This window comes from Octodon degus, unplaced genomic scaffold, assembly GCF_000260255.1.
Source record: "Octodon degus isolate 3935 unplaced genomic scaffold, OctDeg1.0 scaffold00158, whole genome shotgun sequence".
Taxonomy (NCBI): domain Eukaryota; kingdom Metazoa; phylum Chordata; class Mammalia; order Rodentia; family Octodontidae; genus Octodon; species Octodon degus.
The window spans coordinates 4,908,590-4,934,206 of NW_004524734.1; the positions used below are offsets into that span (position 1 = coordinate 4,908,590).

The window sequence follows — 25,617 nt, forward strand, 5'->3', positions numbered from 1 at the left end:
TGTCTGCTGGGATGTCCCTCCCATGGAGGCCAGCAGTGCTCTCTCGCTGTTGGCATCTGACTGTATGCCGCATCCCTAGAACAGCCTTTCCAACCTAAAATGACCCAAGTAGAAATCTGATCTCTGTTACTTTCTACTCTGCTCTATTTTTCTTCACAGTTTTTATCCTCATCTGTTATTGTATTATTTTTTTTATTATTTGTCTTATCTACTAACTGATGGCCAGTGGTTCCATTGCTGTGGCCCCAAGGTGAGACAAAACATCTTGGTAGGGATAGCGGTAGAGCAAAATCAGGAACCATATCCCTAATGTGTAGAAAAATGTCAACCATAAAATTATGTACTTGGTAAATAATTGTGGAATAAATGAATCTACTCAGGGACACAGACAAACAGTGAAAATTCAAAGCAAAAAAAAATCTTGTAAATTTCATTTGTTTTGCTCATTTACAATTTACAATTTATATACTGCCATCTATATAGTTTTATTTTTTCATTGCCAAGACCAAATACCTGAGGCCCAAAATTAAGGAAGGAAAGCTTTATTTAGCTCTCAGTGTGTAGAGCTTTCAGTCCATAGTTGGCTGGCTCCGAGCAGGGTGGCATGGCAGAGGAGAATAGTTCATGGCTGGCAGGCTGTAGCAAAGCAACAAAGGAACCTTAGAGCATCTTTCTGCCCTCTTTATTCTCTGTCTAGGATACTGGGATTGGGGAGGTGCCACATCAATTAGTGGGCCAATTTACTAATCATACACACTTGATCCAAGGACCGCGCTAGATCCAGCCACCTGTGTAAAGCCCACCCTCATGACTGCATAGGCTTTGCGGGGACATCTAGATGCAAACCATAACAGTGATGTCATCTAAACTTTACCTTTGTGCTAGTCACAATTCCATCACTGTGACACAATATCTGGAAAGCCAAACCAATGGAAGAAAGGTTTATTTTGGCTCACCATTTTGCAGGGTTCAGTTCATCGCTAGTGGTTCCATTGCTGTGGCCCCAAGGTGAGACTGAACATCTTGGCAAGGAGAGTGGTGGAGCAAAGCTGCTTGCTTTCTAGAGTAAGGGGAGAGAGAAGAAAGGGAGAAAGGGAAATAATCAGCAGGTGAGGAAGGGGAGGGCAAGATATGTGTTTTAAAGCCAGGCTCCTAGGGTCCTACATTACCCAATTAGGCTGCGCCTATTAGGAAGCCCACTGAGCTATGAACTCATCAATCGAATAATCCCTTCAGGAAGTTAGAGTCCTCATGGTCCCATCACTTCCTAAAAGTATATCTCTAAGGACTGCTGCTTTGGGAACCAAGCCCCTGACACATGAATCTTGGGGCCATAGTGTATCTAACTATAACAACCTATAAGGTCAGTGCTGCCACTTCTCCTATTTCACAGGTGAAGACAGAGGACAGCACAGATGTGTTTGCTCTGAATGTCATAGTGTGGAGTAAGGACTAAGTTCAGATTTTCTGATCATGACACCTGTTCTATTTCATGTACAAAAGACACTGAATGTACACGGAGTTACTTGCTTTGGCTTACCAATGTGTGTAAGGGGTATGGTTGCTATAGAGACATCTTGGTGTGTTTTTGTCTTGAGTTTCGAACATGGAGTTGGACATAATGAAGAGCAAGGGAATCCCAGATGTGATAAATGGCATGAATGAATACCAGGGGGCATGCATATGCGTGGGGAATTCCATCAAGGCAGAAATTTACATAACAGTTTCTTTAACCAGTAGTCTACTTATGTTTATATACTGGATAGCCTGGATAAATTGTACTGTTAATTTCTGCTGGTCTATTGAAAGGAGCAATTAATACTTAAAATTCTTTCTCCTTTTATTCAATTTATTATAAATTTTTAACCAATTTTGCATGCTTATATCTGATAATGTAAACAACTAATTTGAAGATAACATTATGCAATATAACCATTGCTGAATTCCTGTTACTTTGTTTAGTGAAATTCTGTATCATTTCTAATGTTTTTGTTTTATTTTTTATTCTCTTTGAAAAGTATAAAATAGAATGTCTAGGTGATGAAAACAATACAGCATCTGAATCAAGACTACCATCCGAGGAAGCATTTGTGATGACCCCGAGCTTGGTCAAAGAGAGGGGTGGCTGTCGGAGGAGACAGGAACAGGAACAGGAACAGAACACAGGGTGGGAAGCTTGGGGTGGAGGGTAGAATTCTTGCGGACCACCAAAGAAAAGAGGTAAACGTGCTGATACCTCTCAGGAGTTTTGGGGTCTCAGGGTGCCAGTCTTTTCAAAGTAAGGGATTGTTTTCCCTGAAAGTATCAGAAAACTAACCCAATTTAGAAGTTGAGGCTTTGCTTTGTTAGTAGAAATCTTAAAATAGTCATTACATGAAAGTTGGAAATGGTAGAACAGCAACCCCTAGACCTTAGCTAAAACTAATGAATGTAATTTCCCCTACCATGTGTCAGCTCTAACTTTTTATTCAGCAATTTTTTTAAAGATGATTGTGTCCATCACACTGTCGTGGAGACAGATAAATTCATGCCATAACTTCGGGCTTGGTGAAGGTTTCTTTTAGAAGCTGACTCACCTCAAATCAGTTTTTGAAATGAATGTTCTAGGATGGTGGAAAAAGTTGGGTGGAACAGTGCTTAATATTTCCAAGTGAGCACTTGAAAATCTATTTCTGCATCTGCGTAATAAGATCTTTGAGGCTCCAGAATTATTTTGGAACTGGATTGTTGGCTTTTAGAAGCCCTGCTATCCCAGGTCTATGGAATTGGTGAGGATTTTATTATAATTGCTTTTGCACCTGATGTTTGATGGATTGTTTTGGGAGTGACTTAGTCATATATCTAAGAAATATCTAGTGTTGATCTTGCTAGAGGTTGAATTTAAAGGCCAGATGGCTTGAATTGACCTCTCTGTGTCTAACGTTAAAATTCCTGACTGCTGTGTTTCTCAATTAAATTTCAAGTTAAAAAACTGTGTGTGTTTTGGAACTTTATTATGAAGCGTTCTGTGATCTATTTTTATGACACTGATTTTTGCTAGGTGCTTTTGTTCCAGAGCTTCCTTTAGCTCTGCATACTTTGCTCTTTCTTCCTGGCTGTCCCAGCTCATCCCTGCTTTTTGGAAGACCTCTGTCTTTAAATCTCACTTCCCCTTACAATAAAAATTTTTTTGTTGTGTTACTTAAATAGCGCTTCTGATTTTCAACTTGGGTGACTGTCTTAACTGTCTTTTGATCCTATAGCAGAATACCATAGACTTGGTAACATATAAAGAAGAACCATCCTTCCCATGATCCTGGAGGCTGGGAAGTGCAGAGAGATGCTGGCGTCTGGGAAGGTCTCTCAGCTGCCTACGAATATAGAATAAGAAGCAAGACTGGGGCAGCCGAACTTGCAGTGAAACAACTCTGATGGTAACAGACCCACTCGAATGATAGCAGTGTTGATTGTGCCTCAGAAAGCTCCCTTCTTCACACTGTTACAGAGGCAGTTAAATTTCAATTATGAATTCTGGAGTGGACATTCAAACCACAGCAAGAAAAAATACCATATGTGCTCCTGCAGCAAGAGCCGAGCAACACCTGCAGCTGTCTGCTTACCCTCAGGCCAAGAATTCACCAGCTCTGCAAAAAGCCAACTCCCTCCCCTTGCCCCCAATTCCACAGGACATGGCTCCAACTATCCAAGGATTTTCTTGAAGAGAAGTCTTAGTTATACAAGCTGGAAAACATGATCTTATATCCCACTGGAGAATCTCATTAGTGTATTGTCTGTCAACCCTGACAAACTATAATTTTTTTACATTAAAAAAAATAAAAGCCACCACAGCATTCCCCAGCTTTACTTGACCATGGATCCCTGTTTCTCCATCAAATCTCCTAATAGCCCATGGCTTGAGATCCTATAAAATTATCTTGGGAATTGATGTTAAGCACTTTTCTCCTGACTAGACTGAAAAAAAAAATGTGCAGGCCAATCTCCAGGAAATCATAATTTAGTCTCCCTAAAGGCATAATGTAAAGAACAAATATTGCCTTTGCCATTTAACTCTCCCCTATACCACAAAATGACAGCTTGTTAAATGTTGATGAGTGCGGACCTTTTAGGGACCTAGTGATATCAAAGGTGGGAAGGGCTGAGAGATACGTGATCTTTACTGGCCAAGCCTGCAGATAGCAGGTCTCTTTCTTCATCTTTTCTGAGGTTTGTTGTTGTGTGTAGTGGCACATCCTGGTCCTGGCGCTGCCAGTGTGTTGCGTAATGGATAAGCCTGAAGAGGCTCAGGCAGCAATTTAAAAATAGAGAAGGAACAGTGCGGATGGTTTTTGTGAACAACACGAGTCCTCTCTCCCCTCTTCTCTTTTGCAAACAACAGATCCAGGTGTGAGTCAGCTGTGAAATAAGCAGTCTGCTTTACCAGTTCTATTCATTACCTACCTACAAGTGTGGTCAAGAGTCTGCTTTGGGTAGTTTGTGTCCTTATTTTGAAAATGGAATATTTTCTTCTCTTTGTCCTCTAGAAGTTGATTACAATCTAGGTGACTGCTTACAAATTAATTCAGCTAAAAATTGTATCACTCTACTCTAGCATGGATGAGAGACAATAATTAGCTTTGCTGTAAGTGTTAGCTCTTTTATAGCAGAGGAGGGAGAAATGTGCTGTCAGAGTTCAGTTAGAGGTACCTGGATGTTTATGTAGTTATATACTTTGTCTTCAAGCGTTACTTAATAACATTCTCCAGTGTCATAGATATTCAGGAATCATAAGACCACTGGAACACTGAATTCCGTTTAACTGTGACTCAACATATATTGTATAGGTTGGGTATTTATAATGGCCTTTTTGGAGGCAGTCAGAAGGCTAGGGAGAAAGAACTGTGTCTGCTTCTTTTGTCCTGTGTGTCCAGTGACATCAGGTTGAGCCTGAATTCAGTTGGGGGCAGGGAGATATTTACACTGTGGATATTGGTAACTGCTACATAGCAAAGATTTCTCATCCTAGTGAAAACTAGTTGCTCAGCATTTAGCAGCTCCTTGTTCTAGGGCAGCTCTCTGTGTAGCTTGATTACAGACTCTGTATCCTTCATCTGAAATGCTTGGGATCAGAAATATTTTGAATTTTGAAATATATGCATATATATGAAACAAGCTGTCTTGGGAATGGAACCAATGTCCAAACGTGAAATACATTTATGTTTCATATACACTTCATACAACCAGAAGGTAATTTTCAATATAAAAATCTTAATCATTTTTGGAGTGAAACAGAGTTTCGTGGTAGAATTGCCATATTTTTATCAAAAGGTTGCAAATTTTGGAACAATTCAGATTGTGGATTTGCAGATTAGGAAAGCTTAACTTGTACAGAACGTTTCTAAAATACAATTAAGGACCTATAGGACCCAGTGAACATTATAACATGGTACGCTTGCCTTTTCTATCTTTTCCTCCTTATCTTTCTCTCTCCAGTCTTCTGGATAATGAAGTTTAAGGTGCAATGTGGGCCCAAGTTCCTGTTGTTTGTTTCCTGGTTAAATATGTTCTTGCTCCACTAGGTTTATGAAAAAGAACCTTTTCTTTTTTTTCTAATTTCACTAGGGGGTAGTGAAACTCATTCAGTGGTGTGTTGTGTTCTTATTGTTCTTTGTGATGTCGTGGAGGTGGGTGTCCTTCTTCTTTGATGAGTGCTGAATTCACTGCCCGAGCAGTGTGTGCTTCTGTGGCAGCCAACACGGTGGCGGATCCATCAGTCAGGGCAGACGCCCACCTCTCTGCTGTGTCAGCACGGCTGTGACGGATGGCATGCAGTGGCCTGGGAATACCCACCCGCCGTCTTCATCAAAAACCAACCAAAAGAACAGATGTCCTGCCAGCATATATTATTTGTAGGCTTAGAGAACCAGAGGAAGATAAGAAGGGAAATACTTTGTGGTGGAAATGTCTATGGCCTTAAATGAGGCATCCTGTCTTTTCTTTCTCTTCCTCTCCACCCTCCATTAACACATACTTATTTTTCATTCCATAGGGGATCAAATTGTATATGGTAATATTCAAGGTTGGTTCTTTTGGATACTTATGATGGTTTTTGAGAAACAGAGATGAAAATCTATTGACAAAACAAAAAATTCTCATTATTTTACCTCCACAGTGTTGAGTGAATTTATGATAAATGAGCAGATATTTTTTCTGGACTTAGCGGTTTATTTTCTTATTCTGCCTTGTGAGGAAATGGCACATTAGGAGAAGAAGAAGCTGACACAGGCAGTGAGAAGTCAGGTTCTTATTTTCAACCCACTTGATAATTGGGAAAATCAGCAGGGACTCAGACATATTCAGTCAGTGTGGCCTGCTGGCCGTGAGCGTGGGCCCGAGCCAGACCACCCAGCCTATTCTCCTGGCTCTGCTACCTGCCAGCCTGGGAAATTGGACAAATTGCTTGATAGTGTGTACTTTATTTCTTCACTGGAAAGCAGGGATAATAATAACACTTGCATCAGGCCTCGTGGTGGCCTACTGAGCACCTCTGTATAAATTTGCAAAAGTCCTCTCCATGGGCAAGTTCCATGGACTTGGTCAGGCGCTGACTTTATACAAGCTAAGAACACAGGACTCTTCTTCAGAAGGGTTTGTGTGGCTTGGCAAATGCAAAATGGGCCAGGTTAACCCCAGTTTATGTACTGAGCTGGCTGCCCTCGGCCAGGGCCTACGGGGTTTAAGCAGCTGTGGTGCTCTCACCACCACTGGGCCACGGAGGCCCCAAGGAGTCAGTGAGTCCATTAGAGATTAAAAAAAAAAAAGATGCTATCATCATCAACCAACACATCAAGATGAGAATGGTAGAAGAGGCTTCAGGCAAGCCCGAAGGGTAGACAGAACTATAGACTCAGAGAAGCGAAGCTATTTGCTAGAAGCCCGGCGGTCAGAACCCAGTTATCCTGGCTTTGACCATCCCTTTCCCAGTGTTGATGAGGGGCATTAGATGACTGCTGGTGTCAAGTGAAAGAACCACTGGTAGAAGATGAGGTTGAAGGGCACCGTGGTCATACCAACCCAAGCACTTGTGTAGGGCCATCCAAAGAACAAACTCAGAAGACATACTTTTAAAAATTACCTAAATGTACCAATACAATCTGATTTACAAAATTTCCCGAACAAATAGTACATTTGTTCCCTTGCCCAGTATTCAAAGATTCATTTAAGACTATACGCTGTGCCACAGTAATGTGTAGATCACAGTTGCCATGACAATGGTGGATGATGAAGCTTGGATATGGTTTGTCCCCTCCTAAACTGGGTTGGGGCCTAACTCCTCAGTATAGAAGTATTAGGAGGTGGGGCCTGATGGGAGGGCGCAAATCACAGGCTTGGACCTCATGAATGTGAGTGCCATCCAGTGAGAGGAGGTTCTTATTTTCACAGAACCTTTTTAGTTACTTTGAGAGCCAGTTGTTACCAAGTGTGGACATCCTCATCCTCATCCTCATACTTCAGCCATGAGCTGAAGCTGCACCTGTGGTCCTATGGTCCTGGACTAAAAGCACTATGAGCCAATAAACTTCTTTATAAATAACCTTGTCTCTGGCATTATGTTATAGAACATAAAATGGACTGATATGATGGGCTGGGGGAATATTAGGAGATGGATGTGTATTTCTGTCATATCGGAACTAAAACCTATTAAAATGGTATTTCTTAGTAAAGATATTTTCTGAGTAAAATTAAATGGAAAATATATGTGGTTGCTAATGAGAGGGGATCCCATGAAGTTGGGTCACTATGCAGGTCAGCTTACACATTTCCAGGACCTTTTACAGTCATTGTGACTGTAAAATATCACATGAGTTGCTACGGTTTGGATACAGTTTTGTCCTCCGAACTCATGGGGAGTTTAATTTCTGCTAGGAGATATCAAGAGGGTAGAAATTTAATCTAACTGTGGTGTTTAGAGTGGGGTCTTTGAGAAGTGATGGGAACAAGATAAGTCATTAGTGCAGGGCCCCTATGACTGAATCCTGGTGTCTTTATAAGAAGGGGAGGGACCAGGGCATCCATTCCTGCTCCTGCACTCTCCCTTTCATCTGGCATGTGATGCTTTGAACTGTTTCAAGACCCTTCCAGTGGGAAGACCAACACCAAATTCAGCCCCTCAACCTTGTACCTCTGGTCCATGTGGCAAAATAAGTCTCTTTTCTCTATAAAGTAGCTTGCCCTGGGTATTTCATTATAGGAATATGAAAGGGACACATGAGACTAGAACATTACATAAAAACATAGCTTGTCTAATTATTTATAATGGTTACTCAAATCATGAAATAGATTTTCTAGACCTTTAATACGTCCCATTCTCTTTCCCTCCCAGTGATCATCTCTTGCTTCCTTCCCCAAAGCTATTGTCTTCATTTTCTGTTGCTCTTTGTCTTCTTTTCTTTAGCGCTGAATTGCCCACATTAATCTTTTCAAAAAAAGGCTGCTTCAAATGCCATTATACCGTCTTTATACTGAGTCTTTCACCATCTTTTATTTTCATTTCGTAATCTAATACCTTGTTTGGATGAATTCTCATAGTTTTTTAACTTGACTTTGATGCCTTTAAAATGCCAAGTCCTGGCTGTGTACAGAAGCCTGTGGTTACTTTGGATTCCTAGCTAAAAACTATTCTATTATTAAAATATCAAATAGTGAAATTGATCACCTCTCCACACATTGCTACAATGGCCGCAGGACTGTGTGTACTTGGCAGAGCTTCCAGTTCTCGTTCTTTGTCCAAAATCAGGAAAGCAAGGGACTGACCCTCCTTCCTTTTCATCGTTGGTGCTAATGTCACGTCCAGTAGGTGGCTGGCCAGGGCCAGTTCTGTGTAGTGAGCGGGTGAAAGAGTTGCACTTAACTGTGGTGACAGTAAGCGGACTGATGGTGTCCACCATCGAAGCAAACATGGGCGGAATGCCCCTAGACACTGCCGAGGAGGCTGTGGTCAGGTCGGCGACCTAACTGTTTACCTTGGATTCTTGAGCTAGCTTCTAACATCTAGCTTCTAACATCTCATTGTGAATGTTTTGAAACATTCAAAAGAAGGGAAAAAGGAAGAAGTGATTGGTTCAGTGAAACTTATATATTCACCACCTAATTTTAACAGTTAATATTTTCAATATTTACTTCCTATATACATGTATAGCCCCAGTATTTTTCCAACCATTTCAGAATGAATTACACGTATCAGGTGACTTCCTCTAAATGTCTTAGTATGCACCTTGAAAGTACAAGTACATTCTCCTATATAACCACCATAGCATCGTTGCTCTTTATTTTGTAAAGGGAGCAGTGATCCCTGAGATCAAGTGACCAGTACACATTCAGAATGTCTCCACTGTGCCCCCATGTCATCCATAGGTTTCAAGTATTCAGTGAAAGGACACTTTGTAATCTTCCTAATTACTTTAGTCTCTTCTTTAGAATAACAAGCCTTTCCTTTCCTTCATGACAGGGGCGTTTTGCTGTCAAATTTTCATAGTGTGTTTATTGTTCTCTGGCTTTGCGAGGTTGTCCCCTTGGAGTCTCATTGAATATGCTCAGGTAGGTGAAGTCTTCCACATGGGCTTCCTTGGCTGTCTTGGTGCCCAGCACTCAAATCTAGATTCGTATTTCACATGGAAAAGTTGCCTCAACTGAACTCTGTCTCCCAAGTAGTGTCTCTGAATAACCATTAGAGCTACCTGACTTTAAACACTCCTGTTGTGGGTTTTCTTCCCCCTTAGGGGGGAAGCGTGAGCAAAACGTGCTGTCCAAAGAGCTCTACTGTTTTTGCAGATCTGTGAGAGGTAAATGTCCTACTAGGGATTGTGTACCCTGATTCCTACCCTCTTGAGACTTTGTAAAACAGGCTTTCTGTGGGGGAGGGGGCTGTAGGCAGGATGAGGACTGAACCAGGGGCCTCCTGCGTGCTAGATAAGTGCTCAGGTGAGCTTCTGCCCCGGCTAGCACAGGCCTGCATAGCCATCTTGCAGGCAGGTGATGGAGACTGGACTACTATGATATGCAGAGACAGAAAAAAAACAGACTGCAAATATATCTTGGAGAGAGAGCACTGCCCTTCTTCTTTTTTTTATTTATTTTTTATTTTTTATTTATTTGAGAGAGAGAGAGAGAGAGAGAGAGAGAGAGAGAGAGAGTGAGAGTGTGGTGTGTGTGTGTGGCCAGCTCAGCCCACCAGGGGGCGGGGCTGGCTGGCATGTGGTGCTGGGGGATTGAACCGCGGTCCCTGATGCTTTGCCAAGCTTGTTCTAAGTAGGTGCCTTAGACCACTGAGCCATCTCTCCAGCCCCAGCACTGCCCTTCTTGGTGGTCAGAATGTGTCCCTGAAATATTAAAGGAGGTAGATGGAGACCAAAGTGAAGCAGTTTAGGCTGGGGACTGACACCAAGACATTTTTACCCACAACTGCCTAATTTAAAAATTTCATACTTCACTGTCTTGAGCACTGAGTGATAGCTGCATATACAAATATTATCCCAGAACTAAAGAATTTAAGGAACAGTGTGATACCCAAGCAAAAAATAGCTTCGTTTAGGGTGTGTCTGTGACCCTCCAGTGACAGAACGCTTGGCTCACAGTGCTCTGCTGGTCGAGTTTCTTTCCAGATTCTTCTTTCTCTTTGTTCTCAGATCAGTTGCTGAGGCTTTTGGTTTGGAGAATTCATCATGATGTTGCCTGTCATTCTTTGGGGCTTCTGTTCCATCTTCTTGGACAGCAGGGACATCTTGAGGATGTATAAGCAGTCCCATTAAGCCCACACACGCATCTTTGGACTGACCCATTTTCCCTGTCTAGACCGTGCCATGGCTAGATCAGAGGATTTAGTGCTCCCAGAGTGCCTTGAGCCTGTGCTGTATTCTTAATTAGTTTTTTTTTCCTATTGTCAAGTCTGTCAATCTGTGGCTATAAACAGCACCTTCTGGTTTTCTGATGACACAATGAAAATATAAATGGATTCTGCAGATTGCATTTTATTACCCTGCGTATTTGGCGTTCAGCTGGTACAAGGGGAATCATGTTCGGATAATGTTGATTAAATAAGTGCAGGCCTGGACTTCTGTGCTATTTCTTGGCCAGCCTAGACTGAACAGATTGGAGGAGCTATAGGAATTAAAGAACACGTAGTGTTGTAAGCACCACAAGAAGCTGACTTGGGCCGGTAGTGGTGTTGTGGGCAGTACAGCCCTCGCTGGGTGAATGGAGGGCTGGCCCTAGTCTCACCCTTGCCACCAGCCGGCCACATGACCTTCAGCCTGTCAACTTGTAGGACATTAACTTTCTCATCTATAACATAAAAGGTGGTGCATATAACCCGGACTTTATTATGGAGTAAAGAAGAGGTACGGATGGATCTGTAACAAGATCCTGGGATGCTGTGTGCTGTGTAGACAGTGACTTGTGAAGACCATACAGGTGGCTTTTCTGTCTTGCTGGCATGTGACAGAGGTGTGGACTGCTGTCATAGCGTAGAGCAGAAATCACAGACCTCAACTGCTTTGGAGAGACTCCATTGCTCTTGCTGGTGAGTTGAAGATGTCTCTGCTACCTGGGGAGGGGATTGATGGTGCCATTCATCAACATGGTAACTAAAGGTTAGGTTAGGGTGCAGACATGAAGACTTCAGATGAGCACATTCTGCTGAGGCTGGAAGCTCATGACTGTGCCATCAGGCATCCTGCACCATGTGATAGCACTGTCCTGTGCCACCCAGCAGGACAGTCATGCTTGTGCTGCTGGTGGTTCAAGCCAGAAGGAATGTGTTGACCTTGTTCAGTGTGAAATATTTATTAGGTCCCCAGGTGGAAGTGCTGAGTGGGAAGTGGATATGTGATTGTGAACACGAGGTTGCAGTGCTTTATATAAGGATGTGGGTTGTCCTTCTGTGCCAGCTGTCGAGAGCCATGAGACTGAACGGTGTACACAGGGCAGTGAGAGAGAGCAGCATTCTCAGAAGAGAAGAGAAGAGAAGAGAAGAGAAGAGAAGAGAAGAGAAGAGAAGAGAAGAGGAGGAGAAAAGCTGTTTTATACCATATAGTCAGGCGGTGAATAGGTAGATGTCCCTAATGTAGTGGCTAAAGCAGAATTTGATGAGGCGGGGGAAATCCACGAGTAGGGGTTAGTAGGGGAACATGAGAGAGACCAGCGGTCCAGAAAGGAGGGAGTGGTTGCCTTGTGCTGCTGAGACTTTGTGATTAAATGAGGAAAAGTCTTAGGGGTTAAATAGCGTGGTGATGCTGGAATGTATGAGGAGAACCAGTACAGCATGGCCTCCTGATGATCAGGGAAGAAAGAATGGCAAAGGGAACTGGGGAGAGAAAATCCAGCCGGGCCTACAGCAATGTTATTATTGCTGCCAGGAATGATAATGAACGGTACTGGTTTTCACCATGAGCTAAACACATGGTGTTTCCAGGTTGGTACAAGTTCCCTCACCTGCCTGAGATAATGTAGTTTATGCTGGTGGAGCTGTGTATTAAGCTCAGGTATAGCTCTTGAGGCTTTAAGCATGCTTAGTGAATTGAATGAGGATTGCTTGCAAGTACCTGAACAATGACAGTAGAGTGAGGAGTACTAGGTATTCACAAAGGAACTTTGGGCTATGACAGGAAGGAGGAGAGGATGATCCGCAAAAGGCAAGACTGCATTAGCGTTTTTAGGAAAAGAGAAAAGTCATTATACTACCAAAGGGGATGAAGGCTACCATGGACTGGGTAAGGCTGAGATAAGGAGTGGGAAGTGATACAATCCAGAGCCTGGATAGAGAAATCGTTTGGGAAAGTGAGTATATATCTATCTCCATTGCTCTGGTAGGAGAAGATGAAGAGGTAGGTGTAGATATGATGTGTGGAGGGATGGGGTGGATTGGGGTTCTAAGGCTAAGCATTTTCACTGTGCTTTTAGCACTGAGGTTGTTGGCTACACGTGGTGGGAAAGTCCTTGAGGATATAACTGGAATGGCAGCTTGTTGGAGGAAATGACAGCCTTCTGAGAAGTAGACCCATTTTTATATGACTTAGAGAACATATGTATGTATTTCAAAAGTTAAGTGAAAATCTATTCAGTCTTAAATTTTGTCCCAGTTGCTTGAATCCAGGCACCATTATTTTGCCAGCCTGCAGAATCTCCTCTTCAGATCATTTGCTAGGAATTGCCAACATTTATTTAAAATGCTTTTGAGACCTGCGGTTTGGTAGTGGGTTATAGTTTGTCTAACAGATCGCTTTCAACAAACAACATAAGATTAATGAAGGTATTTCTTAAATATCATTTACATACATGGTAGTGATCAGGCCAAGCAACGGTTTCTTGGCAGACATTGACTGTGTAGCAATTACATAATTAGAACAGTAACCAAGTAATTAGCAGAATGTAGCACTGGGATGTACAATGTGCTACATTATAAACACATTGTAAAAGCGTTGCCATGAAGTTGTGTGGTTTTCTTTATTAGGCTGGCTCTTCCAGTGCTTCCTATTTCAGTTCTGTGAGCAGAGCCATGGATGTAGGCAAACTCAGAAACAGAGCTACCTTTGAGTCCCATGGAAAGGAAATCAGATACGGACGAGCCGCCTCAATGATCACTTGCACGTAGTAGTGGGGTGCCACATTATGAGGCCCTTTGGTCTGTTTTTGTTAATTGCTGAGTCAGTGGAAAGAGCCCCCCCAACAGCATCAAGGTTTTAGTAAGTTAGTCATTTACTGACTATTTAACGTGCATGTCCTCCAACCAGTAATTAAGTTGACTTAATCCTGAGCCACACGAAGCTGGCATTGGGCTTTCCTGAAAAGCACATAGGGTGTGTTGATGACATAATGGTCATCGTAAGGTCTTCTGGGGTTCCCCTTGAAGAAGGGAATGTGTGCCCAAGTCCTGAGGACATCTGTGCCTTGTGAGGTGTGTTGTACCCACTTCTAATGGGATTGTGGTGCCCAGGAGGTGCTGTCTGTGTGTGTCCATCGCTATTTGTGTGTGTCTTTAATAATTAAATATATAAAGGCCATTATGTCCACCACCTTTAGGTAAGAACCTGCAGCAGCTTTGGATTCTGCTATGATGAGTGGGAGGGGAGTTGTTGGAGGCTGTAGGGGGGTGGGGGTTTGAGCTGACTTTGGAGACTCATGCTAGCTACTACCCGAGGCCCGTGGAGGGGAGACAGGGTGAGGCCGGCTCGGGGGCCCTGAACTATCCAGAGCGAGATGTCAGCAGCTTAGAGAAAGGCATAGAATGGAGGTCCTGAGGAGCAGCCAGATTCTGCCTAAGTTCTGAAGGTGAAATCATGAAGAGTTTTAAAGCAACCTTTAAATATTGGTGTATGTTTAGAGAACATGAAAATTGCATGCATCTGGGGGGATTGGCATACACTCCCCCCACAAAAGATATCTTGATTATTTTGCATCTCTGCCCTGTAACCTTCTTCTTCCCCTTCCCCTCAGTCCCTTTCCCATCCCCTAAAAGTCTGTCTCCTGTTTCCTACCAGCTCTCCTTCCTTTTATTCTTTATTTGTATTTGGGCTTCTCATAAAGGAGAAATTATGTGATCATCATTCTCCGTCTGATTTATTTCACTTAATATCATGGTCTCAAGTCTTATCATTTTCCTTCTGATAACCTGAGTTTGTCCTTCTTGGTGACTGCATGGGGCTCCATTATGGATATTTCCACATTTTTCTTAACAAATTGGTTGCTGAGTCTGATTGGCTGTGCGAAACGGGTCAGCATGATTAAGGCTTTTGGGCTGAACACTGAAAGGATGTAATTTCAAGGATGAACTGATCAAATGGGTGAGATAGGATTTGAGGAGATGGTTAGGTGTGCCTGGCGTTTGTGCCGCTATTCACCTGCTGGCCCAGGGTGCTTCAGGGCCTGGGACCTTCCCAGCCAGCTCATAGACCCAGGGCCCCACATAAGCTCTCTTTGAAGCTCCACTGAGCTTCCCCTCCTGTCCTTATGTCTTTGGAGAGTGATTTGGGATGATAGTGTGCATGGAGGTTGGTCCAGGAGGTCCCTGGAGCCCTCAGCAGGTCAGGATCCAGGTGGGGTGGTTCAGGAAGGTTTGAGTCATCACTTGTCACTTGCCTTGCAGATGGGCTTGGTGCCTGGTGCCCAGCAGCTGTGAATTGCAATGACTTGCGCTGTTGTGAGGGAAATGGTAATGAGCGATCTTAGAGTGTATGCTGTGTGACATGATAAGCACCATGTAATAAACACATCACAAAGATAAAGCTGAAAAAGGTTATTGAGACAGGTCATCTAAATCCCTATGTTGGGGAAAGGCCTTCCCTTTGTGATTCTGAATTGATGATATACTTTAGCAAATGTGTTAGACCATTTCCCACTACTCTGACAAAACACCCAAGGCAGGATAACTTTATTTAAAAAAGAAGTTTACTTAGCACTCCATTTGGGATACTGCAAGGCACAGGTTCTGATGAGGACCTCTCCTAGACTGTGTCACTTCATGGTAGATGTGCAAAGTGAGAAATCACATCACCAAGAGGAAACCAGGGACAGCAGTGGTCCACAATCCCTTCTAAAGACCCAGAGAACTCCCATGAGGACCTGTTCCTAGGGGTCTCACCAACACCTACCACTGCACTCTGGGGACCAAGCTTCCAACACAGGAACTTTAAGGGCACAGACAATGGCCAAAAGATGGCATTATTGTAGGTGTGAGCAGTGCGGTGTTTTCCATGCCAGTGGGTCACATGGGCGCCTTTTATACATGCTGGCTGCAGGGCAGGGTTGTTAGCATGTATTCCTAACGTTACCCCCCAGGAGAAGATGCGGCTGTTCTCACTGGTCTAAAGACCACATTTCCAGGGCATAGTTCTTGTCAAACTGCTGGAGTCTCTTCAGCAAAGATATTGGTGCCTCCAATCCTAAATACTTGGGAAAGAGAATGCTAACGTGTTTAAAGCCTGTGTTAAAAATATTAATTTTGAAAGCCATCTTTCTTCATTTTTTAGTAGCTTGGAAAAATTCTGTATTTACAAGCCATTCAGAATGAATTTCTATCCACTTTTGGAACCTTTCCTCAAATAAAGATGAGAGGTTACTAACAAAATAATTTGTTGAGGCCTTGTGTTACATGAAATTGTCTATCCAGTTGTCCTAGACAGAGTGATAATGAGGATTTTCTAAAATAGAATTTGAAGCAAGATAGCTCAGTGGTCTAAAGTGCCTGCTTAGGCAGGCACGGGGGACTGCAGTTCGATCCCCGGCACCACATACCATGCTAGCCCCGCCGTCAGGGTAGGCTGAGCTGGCAAAAAATAAATAAATAGAATAGAATAGAATTTGAGCTTTTGTTTATGAGGAATAATTGAGATCGTTTGCTTTCCTTAAACTACTGATTTATCAGCAATTAAAAGTCTTTTGGGGTTTATTCCAAAATAAAATTCTGTCTGTCTGTCTATCTGTCTGTCTGTCTGTCTGTCTGTCTGTCTGTCTGTCTGTCTATCTCTACATATCATGGAACATTTTAGGGAGATAGAAAAAAACTTTAAAGCAAAATAAAAATCAAATGTTATTTCCACTGTGAAGAAATAGCATATTGGTCTGGGGTGGGGGTCGTGGGTGTGGGTGGTGGTGTGAGTGGAATCCATCCAGCTTTGGCATCAGTGTTGCTGACTACCTGGATGAGTTGGGAAGTGTTGTCACCTTGTTAATTGTCTGGAAGAGACTGAATAGAGTTACATTATTTTACCCATAAATATTTGGTACAGTTTGCCAGATAAACCTTTAGGCCCGATGTTTCCTTCATGGCCCTTTCTTTGTTGAGTGAACTACAGAATTTACCAGGTGGTTAATTTATTAGCACAAATTTATTTATAAGATTCCCTTGTTGTCCTTGTAACACTGACAGGATCTGTAATGATGATTTTTTTGGTCATTTCTGATATTGGTACTTCCTGCCTTCTTTTCTGTTTTGCATGTATATTTCGCTCAGATACTATTTCAGTATGTTTCCCTATGTTTTGATCTTGCTGTCATTTTCTCCACAACATACATTCTAATTCATTTTTAAATATCTTTTTTTTGGTCAGTATGTGCTATTTAGAATAGTGTTAGTTTTTAAATATTTGAGGATGTTTAAAAGATACTTCTGTTGTTAATTTAGAATTAGTTTCATTGTGGTCAGCAAAAGTACTTTGTTTATTCAAATATACTGAGATTTCTTTTTCTTTTTCTTCTTCTTTTTTTTTTAATGCATTTGGTTGTTACAGGGTCTCACTACACAGCTTGGACTTGCAGTGATCCTCCTGTTTTCAGCTTCCCCAGTGCTGGGATTATAGGCATTCACCACTACGTCTGGCCAGACTCTGGTGGCTCAGCCTGCCCTGGAGGCAGGGCTGGCGCAGCGTGTGGTGCCAGGGATCAAACCATGGCGCTTGCCTAAGCTGGCCTAAGCAGGCGCTTTAGTCTGCTGAGCTATCTCGTGGCTCTAAGATTTATTTTCTCACCCAGCATTATATCTGTCTAGTTCATTATGAACTAAAGAAGAAAATGTGATTTCTTTTGGAAGGTAGGGTATGCTAGAGGTGTCCAACCAATGTTTGGTTTTAGTGTTTTTACAGGATTTTTTGAATTTATGTGTATTATCAATATAATGCTGAGAAATATCTGAACCTCTGATTCTAATTCTGGATATGTCTGCTTCTCTCACAGTACTGCTGTGGCTTGTGCATGTTGGACTTTTTTTAGCTAGTACATTAGCATCATCTTCCTGGTCAGTTAATCCTTTTATCATTATGAAATGACTCTGTCCTTATTGCTCTTGGTTCTGGAATTTCTTGGTCGATGAGTCTACTCACTGCAGCTTCCTTGTGATTGGTGCTTGCAGGACATAGCCTTTTCTACTTCCTCTCTTTTAGTGTTAGAGATCAACCCCAGGTCCTCATGCAGCTAGAAAAGTGGTCTACCTCAGGACTATGTAGCCAGCCCTCCTGCTTGTTGTCTTACTCTCTCACTGTCTATATTTATATTACTATTGTGCATATTTGTAGGCCGTACCAGGTTGGGTCTCATTTTCTTAACCAATTCGATAATCTCTCTTTCTTTTAATTGGAGGTGTTAGGTCCATTTATATATAATGTTATTATTGATATGATTGGGCTTAAGTGTGTACTCTGTCTCATTTTTTTCTACGTGCTCTTTGTCCTCTTTTCCTGTTAATTACTGCTACTTATTATTACTATTCTCCTTTTTTGTTGCTGTGATATCAGTATTTTTTATGGTTCAATTTTATTTCTTTTATTGGCTTATTACTGATAGCCTTTTATTTTGCTATGTTAGGGTGTCTTTGAGGTCCATAGTATACCCACTTGTCTGGCATTCTGTAGGTGCTGAATAGCTGTGTGCTGAATGAACAGATGACTGAAGGCGTGCCTTCCTGGTGCCCCAGTTGCAGGGTTGCTGAGGACTAGAGGACATGAATGGCCACTAGGGCAATGTTGCCTGATGATTATTCTTTCCTCTCTTTTGCTTTTTCTCTTTCTCACTCTTTTATTTGTAGATGATTCTTTCTCTTGAGGTAGTTGCTCAAGTTTAGGCATCTGAGATCTGCCCTCCCCCAGTGCTGTGATGTTTAAGTAAATGTTGATCCCCAGGAGGTGCTTTTCCTGAACTCCTTGACAGTGTGTGCACGTTGGAATCTCTGGATGGAAGAACCTGTGGCCTTGGCCTATTGTGGTCAAGCCCCCCAAAGTAATGTATCCTTATCAGGAAAAACAGATTTTTATAAGGTACCCAGATAGGAAAAGAGCTCAAAAGAAATGGTCTAAATTTAACTTTAGCTGATCTAGGCAAAGCTGCACACATGGAAAGGAAGTTATGGCTTAACAGATTTTCCTCATTCTTGGAATGCTACCAATTTTTTCAAGGTTGTGAATATTTTCAAAAAATTGAATGTTCTAATTGAGAAATAAAAATGTTTTTTCTCTCTTTTTTTCTTTTTATTCCAGCAAGTAACTGGCAGAAGTTTTGGCGATAAAGATTTTCGGACTGGATTAGAAAATGGAATCCTTCTCTGCGAGTGAGTATAACCTATATTCTGTGAGCTTTATTCCTGAAGCGTTTTTAATACCATTCAGTTTGTCTGCAAAAGCTTCTGGTTTTTGATTTTTAATTTATTCACAGTTTGAATATGAACTCAACAAAATCACTAGGCTCAGCAGGAAACACAAGTAGATGAGGGGCTCTCCATGTTGAATGGGGGGGCATTGGCAACTACCAAAAAGACGGAGGAGGGGAGCATGCATCTGCTAACTGCTGTCAGGCCTGTCAGCATTGACTGTGAAGAAATTTGGGCCCAACTGTCATGAAGCAGGAACTTTTCTCCCCCTTTTAGTCCCCTTTAAGCCACCTTGCACCTAATGAAAACAGTGCTTTTACACTTGCATGCCTTCTTTTGTGGTACCAGGCAGGCACTTAAGCTGCTGAGCTATCTCCCTGGCCTGAGCCATACACATCTTAAAAGCACACTGCCAGCTCCTCACCAGGTCTGTGTTCACAGATGACTTTTTTTTTACGGAACTGGGGATTGAACTCAGACCCTTGCTCTTGCCAGGGAAGCGCTTATTCTACTGAGCCATCTCCCTGGCTCCCACAGAGTTATTTGTGCCACTGGTGAAGTTCCAACGTGGATAATAACTGCAACATTTAACTTTTGTTTTGAACTTAGCTGTGCTGCAGATCGCTGCTAGGATGGAAGGAAGGGCTTTCTGTGGGGTGGTTCTCAACCCCAAACAAGCAGGAGCCTTAGTACATATAGATATGTGTGGACAGCAACTTCAAACCAAGGTCTGAGTTTATTGAAAGGTTCAATAGTTTGTGTACTGATTTTCATTTTATTTAATTGTACTTCCAGGGAAATGTGCTGCTCCTGAATGTGTGATTTGGTGGGCTTTCAAAAATGTGTGCATGTGTGCAACTCACACCCTAAACAAGACACAAAACAGCGCTCTTCACAGCCCTTCCTAGGAGCGTCCGTGCCCCAGAGACAACATGGCCCTGATCTCTTCCACTGTAGCCTCTCTTTCACCTTCTCTTGAATATTACATAAATGGAATTACAGAATGGACTTATTCTGATGATTTTTAAGGTGCTGGTTTGATGTAGTTGGAAAAGCATGGATTTTAAGCCTGAAGCCTGACAGCCGGAGCCCTTTCTTCTCAAGTCCTGCATGTTCTTGTTCTTCTTTTTCCCCGTGTGGTGGTAAGAGGTCTGTTCTCCAGCTCACACACCACTGACTACTGGGCAAGATTGCAGAACCTTTCTACACTGTCCCTGTCAGCGTCTTCCCTGCCTTTCCCCTGCCTTTCCCTGCTCAAAGAGCTGCTGTTTCCACACCCTCTATCTTTGGACTCTCCCCCACGTCTCCTAATGTCCTCTCTCAGCTCCTCTGCCCTGTATTATTTCCAGATCACAGTGCACCTGGGGGGAGGCAGTAATTAGCTCAGCATCTCCTGACCACAGGGTAACGGGCTTCAAAGACTTGCATCCTGAGGGTTCTGTGCTTGGCTCCCTCCTGCCAACTGACTGCCAGGAGCTGATCTCATTTATATGAACCATGCTGTCAAAGCTCAATTGAAGTAGGTCTTTCATACCAGTTTTTGTTTCCTCATTTATTCCATAGGTTCTTGTAGCTGTGTGCTTTTCACTCTATTCCCATGAATAAATGTGTGGAGGGGAAGACTGCCAACCTAGTTTTGGATTCATTTGAAGACAAAACTATGGATCTACAGGAATTTCACATGGACTTTGTTTCTTTCTCAGCCAAAGATGCTGAGTTAGAGGATGGAATGTCACTGTGTGTCCCTTCTCCACAGTGGGTCGTTTATACCCTCAGTAGTGAATGTTAGGGTGTTGGGTGGAGAAGTGGGGTTTTGATTGAGGTGTGATTAGGAAGCACATGGTCAGAACAGGCAAGTCAGGGGATTCTTTAGATAAACAAAGAGCTTGGACTGCGGTGGCTTGAGGACAAAGCTGAAGGTGATGGCGAACAGGGGGACACTGAGTAGGAAGACAGAACTCAGGACATGTGAGTCGTTGTCCAAGTCCTCTAACCATGGGTGAGTAGACTGCTCTGTGTTAGACGAGCTTTGGAGTCCAAGGACCAGAGACTGAGTCTGACTTCCCCACATGACTGCAGCTAGCAGCTCTGGCAAAGAGGTGTGTACCGCACAGGTAGCCTGAGGCAAGAAAAGCCAAGAGCAGGAGCCCCAGGCTGAGCCTTGGAGATGAAGCGTGCTCAGGAGCCAGGGGCCCAGACGTGCACACCTTTCTAAGTGTTGGGCTCATAGGACTGTGAAAACCAAAGCCAACCCCAGGAGCAAAATGCAGTGAAGGTGGGTGACAATGGAGGGAGAGTGTTTCCTATATCACCTTTGTAGCTAGGATTTGCCTGAGCTGAGTGTATGGGGCTTCCACAAACTGAGATCAGCATGTGCATTTTCTGGGCCTTGTATTCCGTGGTTGCCTAAGGGACAAAGTAGACTTATACTGCTCCAGAGATGGAGTCAGCTTATGGAAGGAGACAAAAAGAGAAAGCTCATGGGTAGTGTTTTGGGGCAGCCATGATTTATAGACTGCGGAAGTATACAAATCTCAAACACCTGTCTTTGGAGAGTAGCTGAGAATGGCCAGGCTGTGCCCCCTGCTAGAGCCAGACAGAGATCTGTGGGTGCTACTGCAAGAGCTCTGACTCACAGATAGCTTCACCTGTGCTGCAGTGGGGATCCATGTAAGAGCTCTGTAGTTTTAAGTGGTTAAATCTAAGAGTTGAACTCTTCTTAGAATGGGGCTCCCATACTATCTGGCCTTCTTCAAAAAAAGAAAAAGCTATTCAGAGGAGTTCTTCAAAATAGATGCTCCATTGGTGTTGTGTGTGACCTGCTAGCAAACCCACAGGCAGTATTGGTGGGTATTTTTTTTTTTTCCACAATGTTTTTGTCTGGGTTAGATCCATTGTCAATGTTCATTACAACAGTGTAGAGACCAGGTGCTCTTTGCTCACCCAAATGCCTTCAGTTGTTTATGAGTCTGGAAAAAAAACAACCTCCTAGTTCTTAATCAAATAGAAGGGTGTCTTGGTTGCTTTTTACTTGTTGCTGGGACAAAATACGAACACCCAAAATGAAGGAAGGAAAGGTTTACTTAGCTCACAGTTAAGTGGAGGTTTCAGTCTAGACTGCTGACTCTAAGGCAGACAGCAGCAGTTCATGGTGACAGAAAACAATGAAAAGCAGAGGAGGAGCAGCTAGGGCATCTATCAAGACTCTTTCTTCCTTCTGCGCTGACTGTGAAGACCTGCGCTCCACCTCCAAGATTGGAGCGCCTCCAAAGTGGCGCAGCGGCTGGGATCAAGCTCCTCCAAAGTGGAATGGCTGTGAAGTGGCGCAGCTTGAGAATCAGAATTCTTCCCAGAAAGTGGGGCACAGAAGCCTTCCTCAACTCCTTTACATATCCTTTTTGTGCTGAGTCCCTCTGGTGCAGCTCCTCCCTGCCCTAGGGCTCTCCCCTCCAGGGTGTGGAATTGACTAGGGGATCCAGCCACACTTGTTAAAACAGTGTATCAACCACCATAAAGCATATCTTCTGAGGCTAAGGTCTGGTTTCCTTTTTATTGGACTAGATGCAGTCTTCCCTGTAGCCTGTAAGGTGCTATTATTAAACCCATCTTACACAGGAAGTAACCGAGAAACTTAGGAGTAGCTAACTTGGGTAAGTAAGGTCACACAAAGATTTAAATTCATGATGCTTAATTCCTTAGCTTTGGCTCTTGATCACTGTCCTGTTTCTAGAAGTGGGGTTTTTACAGGAGAGAAAAGCAGAGGTTGAGGGATGGGACTGGAGCGAGAGATCTGTGCCAGAGCTCCAGGAGTGCTAAGAGAGGGCTGGGCACGGCAAAGCCACTGCGTCCCTGCAGCTGAAGAGCAAGGCTGGGTGGAGCTGCTGCTGGGAGTGGGCAAGCACTGGGGAGGGTCTGGGAGCCTCTGCTGAGAAGAGAGGGCAGCTTCCTAAGTGTACGGCCTGGGCGAGCTGAGAGGGGAGCAGGCTCAGGTCCGCAGAGGATGCAGGACATTCCATTTTCTTCAAAACCTGATAGAGGAAAATGAGAGCAGGGCAATAAACAGCATTAAAATCACCCTGGAGAGGGCTGGCTAGATAACTCAGCAGATTAAAGCACCTGCTTAGTCAGAGCGCTGCAGCTGGGGTTTGTTTGCTGGCATGCCGTGCTGGCCCCATCCCCTGGCGTGCTAAAACAGTGATTGCGACTGGGCGTACCTGTAATCCCAGCGTTGGGAGGCTGAAAACAGAATAACTATGAGTCAGATCTGTGTAGTAAGACCCTATAGACTCTGTACTAAATATATAAAAATAAAATAAAATAAAGTCACCTTGGGGGCGGGTCTTTGACTTCACATGACTTTGGGTATGTGACCCTACACTGTGTGGGACACTTTTGCCTAAGTGTATAACTTACAGCAAGACATAGGAGGTATAACACAGACAGCATGTGCCCCATGGAACTATGATAAATGTGATTTTTTTCCTCAGCATGTCCCTCTTCCTCTGTTTTTTGCTAAGTCTATCTAGTGAAAATTTTCTGCTAAATGCTCAAATGATGTGAACCCTCTGCTGAGTTTAATCAAAGATCAGAGGCAAAATGCAACAGAAATGCAAACACATGACAAGTGTCATGCTCTTAGTAATACCAACCAAAGACTGCAGTGGTCATAAGAACTCTAAGGTAGAAGAGCTGGTCCCTAGACAAGCTGCTCCAGGGGAAGCAGCCGCTCATGCCCTTCTCATCCCTCACCCAGACTGGATGGTCTGGAGACAGTTCCAGAAAAGAGAGTTACTGCTGTTTTCCCTGAATGATGTTATTGTGTAGATAGAACTCTATGGAATTACCTCTAGATAAGAGGTTGGCAAATTATGGCCTATGGCCTATTTTTGTACTGGCCTTCTTGCCAGGAATGGTTTTTAGATTTTTAAAGGGTTATAAACAGAACAAAACAAAATAAGAGCAAATATATGGCTCACAAATCCAAAATGTTTACTGTCTGGCTCTTTACAAAGAAACTTGACCAGCCCCCAGAGCTATGGAATTAATTTTAGATGTAAATTGTTTATTCTTCTACGGTTAAGTAATTGAATTTGGTATCATGCTATTTGGGTAAAGTGAATAACTTTTTACAAAAGATTCACTCAGGAGTTTCTTTACAAGTTTTCCCCACAACTTTTTATCTAAATAATTTTAAAATCATAGAAAAGTTCCAGAGGTAATGCATATAAGGAATACCCACATATGCTGCATGCAGCCGGGCGCAGGGATTATCCTCATTTGGTCATATGCACCTTATTTATGTATTTATGTCTCTCTTTCCTGAGCCATATGAAAGTAAGATGCACACATTTAGTGAAATTCAACTCCTAAATGGCCCCAGCATCTGTCTCCTAAGTACAGGGACATCTTCCTACACAAATTCTTCAAGATTTCTGGCACTCCTACAGTAATATCTAATGTAAAGTCCATGGTGAGGTGTTCCTTGTGTCCTCCGTAATGCCATTTTTACTGAGTTTTTAAAATGTAGAACCTAATCAAAGAGCACACGTTGCATTTGGGTATCACTTGCCTTCGGGCTCCTGCGCTTGAGCTGTTTGTGTCTTTCGTGATATTAGCAGTTCTGAAAGTTTCAGGTCAGTTGTTTTGTAGAATGTCTCACATTTGGGTTTTACTGATTGCTTCCTCATGATTGGGTTCAGAGTAGAAGATTAGGCCGTTTGGGCAAGAGTACCACATGGGTGATGCTGCTGTGCTCTTGGTAGCTTGTGCCCTCACCAGGAATGTTATGGCTGATAACTGATTAAGGCGATGCCCCCCAAATATATACTTTGTAGGAAGCATCTTCTTAGTGACCTGTTATTCTCAGACTGGCAAAATAAACTCATATCCCCAAATCTTCAACCCATTGGAGTTAGTAAGCATTGATGATACTTCCTACAAATAGTGATTCTCTGATTTTATTTTTCCTACATTAGTTAGCTGGCATTTGTATGTCTCCTTTAGAGAAATTTCTCATTTCTCCTCATTTTTGTTGAGTATCATGATGTAGTCATGGAATCTTTTGTATACAATATGTGATAATCCATTAACACTTTCCATGCTCTTCTTGACTTATTATTATTAGTAGTAGTAGTATTTTAGGGAAGGGTCTACAGGGTGTTCAGGGTCTCACCACTAGATCGGACTCATAGTGATCCACCTGTTTACAGCCTCCCAAGAGCTGGGATTATAGGCACACGCTACCACACCCAGTCTCGATTGCTGTCTCAGCACACCCTGAGGGTGGGGCCGGCGCGACAGGCCTGGGGGTCAAACCTACAGCCCCTGCACTTGCTTGCAGGTGCTTTAATCCGCTGAGCTATTTGGCCATCCCTCTCCTCTTAACTTAAACAGCAATCTTTATAGAGAGTGAGCAATTAAGTGATAATAACAGTCTTGTTTTCGAAATGAATCCAGAATATAGAATTTATAATGTTTTAAATCTGTACAATAGAGAATAGATTTTTTTTTTT

The 25,617-nt window shown here is 42.9% G+C and overlaps 1 protein-coding gene across 13 annotated transcripts in view; it reads left to right on the forward strand.

Moving 5' to 3' along the window:
- Positions 1 to 25,617, forward strand: part of Limch1 (LIM and calponin homology domains 1) — a 359,165-nt gene that overhangs the window by 122,138 nt on the left and 211,410 nt on the right. For 12 of the 13 annotated variants that reach the window (XM_023702751.1, XM_023702753.1, XM_023702759.1 and 9 more), the window contains exon 2: positions 18,996 to 19,066. In XM_023702751.1, the coding sequence (XP_023558519.1) occupies positions 18,996 to 19,066 (71 nt within the window). Of the gene's footprint in view, positions 1 to 15,114; positions 15,182 to 18,995; positions 19,067 to 25,617 lie in introns of those variants that run through there. The other variant, XM_023702754.1, reaches the window with a different exon arrangement.